This window comes from Populus euphratica, unplaced genomic scaffold, assembly GCF_000495115.2.
Source record: "Populus euphratica unplaced genomic scaffold, PopEup_1.0 scaffold199.1, whole genome shotgun sequence".
Classification (NCBI taxonomy): Eukaryota; Viridiplantae; Streptophyta; class Magnoliopsida; order Malpighiales; family Salicaceae; genus Populus; species Populus euphratica.
The window spans coordinates 361,899-365,969 of record NW_011500082.1 but is presented as its reverse complement, the minus strand read 5'-3'; the positions used below and the strand labels follow the sequence as shown (position 1 = coordinate 365,969).

General features: G+C 37.9%; 1 protein-coding gene across 1 annotated transcript; it reads right to left on the bottom strand.

The window, feature by feature from the left end:
- Positions 1–2,939: 2,939 nt before the first annotated feature.
- Positions 2,940–4,065, bottom strand: LOC105108853 (heat shock 70 kDa protein 15-like). The gene is made up of 3 exons (XM_011003324.1): positions 3,938–4,065; positions 3,724–3,854; positions 2,940–3,579 (listed from the first exon to the last, which is right to left on the bottom strand). The coding sequence occupies exons 1-3, from the start codon at positions 3,986–3,988 to the stop codon at positions 3,336–3,338; spliced, it is 426 nt and encodes a 141-aa protein (XP_011001626.1). The 5' UTR covers positions 3,989–4,065; the 3' UTR covers positions 2,940–3,335.
- Between the last annotated feature and the right edge of the window lie 6 nt (positions 4,066–4,071).

Genomic DNA, 4,071 nt, shown 5'->3' with positions numbered 1-4,071 from the left:
ATTCTTGTGATTAATAACCCGTAGATTTTTATTAAATAGCATAATTTCAAGTTCCACTTGAGTAAAGGTAGTTTTTTTTTTTGTACTGAAATTAGTAATTTTTTTCATTTAAAAACTGTTTCTTGTAGTTTATTATATTATTTATCTAACATGGACATTAAGGGACTTAATTAAAAAATAAATTCATTCATGGACAAAATCGTGAAATTAATATGAAGACCAAAAGAGCTACAATTAAGGACCTATTTGTGAGAAAAATAAAAATATAAGGACCCAATAATAAAAACAACCACTGCAACAACATCATGCAGCTCTAGATACAAACAGCTCATACTATGAAACAAATCTGCCCATCCAGCATCTATCAAACGGAGTTCACAACAGCACGGTATTATCACACCGCACTGATCTTTCAAAGACAACAAGCATGATAACAACACAAGCTAAGTAGAGCCTTGAATGAAAAGAAGGGCATTTTTTTTAATTCATATTAACAACAACAAAATAACAACCTTGATATTTCTCTCTCAACTTTCTTCTGACAGCAGCAGATTTTGCTCTCCAAAGAGGCAAGCATAGTTGTAAATTATTGCCCAACACAACAAGAGAGAAAGAGGAAGAAACGAACAGCCAAGCCACGACACACAAAGTAGAGATGTAATCAACACCAAGCAAGGCACCGAGAGTGCACAAATACATGAAAACAAAACAGGACAGCAAAGGTGAGGACGAAAGAAATAAACAGACCTGAAAGAGACTAAAATCACCACAGCAATCCCTCTGACGCAAAACTGTGAAAAACTACAGCAAACAATAGAGGCAAGAATAAGCCACAGAGATACAAATTGAGCAAAGATGGAGAGGAAAAATGTAGCGCAACAAAATAGAACCCATGATCAAGAAAGAAAAAAACGAAGAGTGCACATGGAACAAAAATGATTTGAAAACAATGACAAAAGGGAGGGGGATAAAATGACACCCAATAAAATCACACACACACAAATGTTAATCAATGACAGGAACATGTGCAAGCCAAAAAAACAGCCAAGAGATAATACAAATAGCAGTGTAGGTTGAACCATCACGACAAAGAAAAGTAGCCATGTGTGATTATTTTTCTGCATTACATCTAGCACAAAGACAACACAAGCTACCCTACTTAGCTTGTCTGAAAACACCACAACTATCTCTCATCCCAAACGCCTCACATCAGCTAGCAAAACCACCACCAGCACATTCCCCCAACAAAAGCAGACACAAACTCAAAGGGATCGATTTCTAAAGCAAAGAACACGGCACATGAAGCAGTTTCTCATCAATTTTAGATTAAATTTGTTTGTCTGTTTTTATTTTCCAGGCATGTGGCTTAATTGCTTCCTAACCACGTCACTTAATTAAAAAAAACATTGAGCTGCCTTGTTAACTATGTGAAACTTGACAAATGCTTGTATATGATCCACTTCCCCACACAAACTTGACATAAACCAAGATGGCAAAGGACTAAAGAAGACATACAAAAAGACAGCATAGGCAGTAGTTTCGAAGACAATCCCGACCATTTCCCTGCACAATGGCACATGCTATTAAGCAAAACTAATCCTTTCTTCTCGACCAACATCAAAACAAAGAAGAAATTGCACCAAACTTGAGTCTTAAACGGTAAAATTAATAGAAAACTAACTACCTTAGAATGAGAAAATAGCAAGGAAGACAACCAATAAAAAATGGAAGTAGCTTCAATCCCCTGAAGAAAAACATAATGAGCACCCAATAAACAACTATTAGTCAGTACAGAAGCACACAACAAAGCCACGGAGAAAAGGTCAAATAGAAACCAAGGCAACAACACATTAATAAAGACACCTGAGGAAAAAAGACGCATAAACATTATGGAAGGGAGAAATACTAACAAACAAACCTGCAAACTAATTCGCTCCAATAGAAAATAATAACAACAGGAAAAATTTATATGTGGCATCCAAATCCCTATGAAAAAAATTAAAAACATATAAAACCAAGCAATGCACCCTAACCACAAACATCCCAGTAAATATCAGGGGGCTGACACAAAACAGAGGAAGAAAAGACCAAAAAGAACTAAGATTGCAAAAAAGCCAAATGGGAAAGGAATAGTAAACTCATCTGACAATTTCCTAATGAAATTAGACGCCAAAATACCAACTTGGGGCAGCAACAAACCAGAGTATCTGGTCCGAAACCAACTTAACATCAAATCCCCAGAAAAACAGCCCCCATTCTCTCGATGAACAGGACATGGCCAGTGGGTTGTGCATTTAATGCACAACCATCATATACCCAGTAACCATTCCAGAAAAGGTCAACCTAACCATGCAAATCAGCTTCATCTTGCGCCAAAAAAATAAGCAGAAATCACCGACTCCCAGCCACGCCCAACCAAGCCACCATTGCCAAAGGCATTCAAGGAATTAGACCAATTAAAACCCCCTGCCAAGCCACCAAAAGCTTCAAAGAGCTAGGGATAAACCAACAGAGACTAGAGAAATCGGGAGAAGAGACGCGAGAATCCTGGCGAGATCCACTGCTTGAATCCACAGTAGAATAACTCACAGGCCACAGTAAATATCTGATATCGTTTAGCTTTTGTTATAACAATTATAATATAAACCGCCTGTGGAAATTTTTGTCGTCATGATGCATGCAACAAAGCGAGTCTCGTGTTTCGGATTTCGGACATTTAAAGGCCGTTTAGAATTATTCTACACAGAATTTCTTAAAAAACAATGTTTTTTTATATTTTAAAATCATTTTAAAAATATTACTTTCAAAAATAATTTTAAAAAAGTAATAAAATATTATTTTAATATATTTAAAAAAATACATCGAACACTTCCCAACCCTTAAAATCAGAATCTGAAAAATTGGAATCAAGACGAAATAGAATCAGGCAAACTGCTTTGTAAGCAAAGTTAAAAAATTTATATTACGAAAAATGAGAAAACAAACCAATATTTAATGCTGAGGATATCCTACAGACCAAGGGAATGGAGAAGAGTGGACAATTAAAATACCGATCATAGAAAAAAACAGAGAAACCTCGGTCTCTCCCCAGCAAAGACATTTAAAGTATTACATATTTCTCTTAAACCCCTTCTTTAAAACCGGATTCTAGAGACTAGCTCTCGATAAAATTGACAGACCACCCAATCTGAAGGCTTTATAGATAAAAGGCAAGACCTCAAAGACCCCACATCCTCGCATACTGTCAGCCCATCAAATAGTCCGTCTCAGGCTCCTTATAGTTCATACAGAGGAACCAAATTTCTTAATTTAAAACGGCAGGGAGCTGCATGGAATTATGCAGCACCAGAGGCAGTCTCTGACTTGTCTGTCTCCATTGGTTCTCCAGAAGCAGGTGGCACCTCACCACCGGCAGCTCCTGCAGTCTCATGGGCACCAGCGTTAGCATTGGGGTCTGCATTTGCATCTCCTCCCTGCTGTTGTTGTTCGCTACCCTGAGATGGTGGGGTTGCTGGTGTCTCAGGAGTGGTTGGTTTGGCTGGTTTTGGTTTTGGTTTTGTCATTATAGGCCTGCAAAACCTGCAGAAACAAACATTCTATTCTTAATGCTTGACCAAACTCTCACCCTAATAAGGCAAGGAAAAGCAGCTGTATCTTTGCCAGATAGTATCAGATAAGTTCCCCGATAAGAAAGCACTTGAAGTGAAGATAAAACAACAATACCTATCAAGCGCCTCGGCCTTCTTTCTCACATCAGCTGACAGAAGAACTGGAGTAGCATGCTTGGGAAGTGAGTCCTGGTGTTGCTTTTTCTCTCTTAACCAGGCTTCAGCTTCAACACACTCATTCAATACCTATCACATATCAATCAAGATAGCACCTTTAGTTGACACTTTCACCACAAACAACCTTGTACAAAGATCTAATAAGCCTTTACCTTCTGCTTTTCTGCCATGTCAATGTGATCGAATTTAAGATCACCAGACATTGCTGCCTCTCTGTAACTATTAATACAATAAACAAGTTGATCAATCACAGGTCCCCTATCTGTGTACTCCTTGTACCGCTCTT

Bases quoted from the DNA above. Each gene is read 5' to 3' on its own strand.
- LOC105108853 (XM_011003324.1), bottom strand. From the start codon at position 3,988: ATGTCTGGTGATCTTAAATTCGATCACATTGACATGGCAGAAAAGCAG. The intron at 3,855-3,937 runs GTAAAGGCTTAT...GATATGTGATAG, and splicing joins ACATGGCAGAAAAGCAGAAG to GTATTGAATGAGTGTGTTGA. The intron at 3,580-3,723 runs GTATTGTTGTTT...TTGTTTCTGCAG, and splicing joins AAGGCCGAGGCGCTTGATAG to GTTTTGCAGGCCTATAATGA.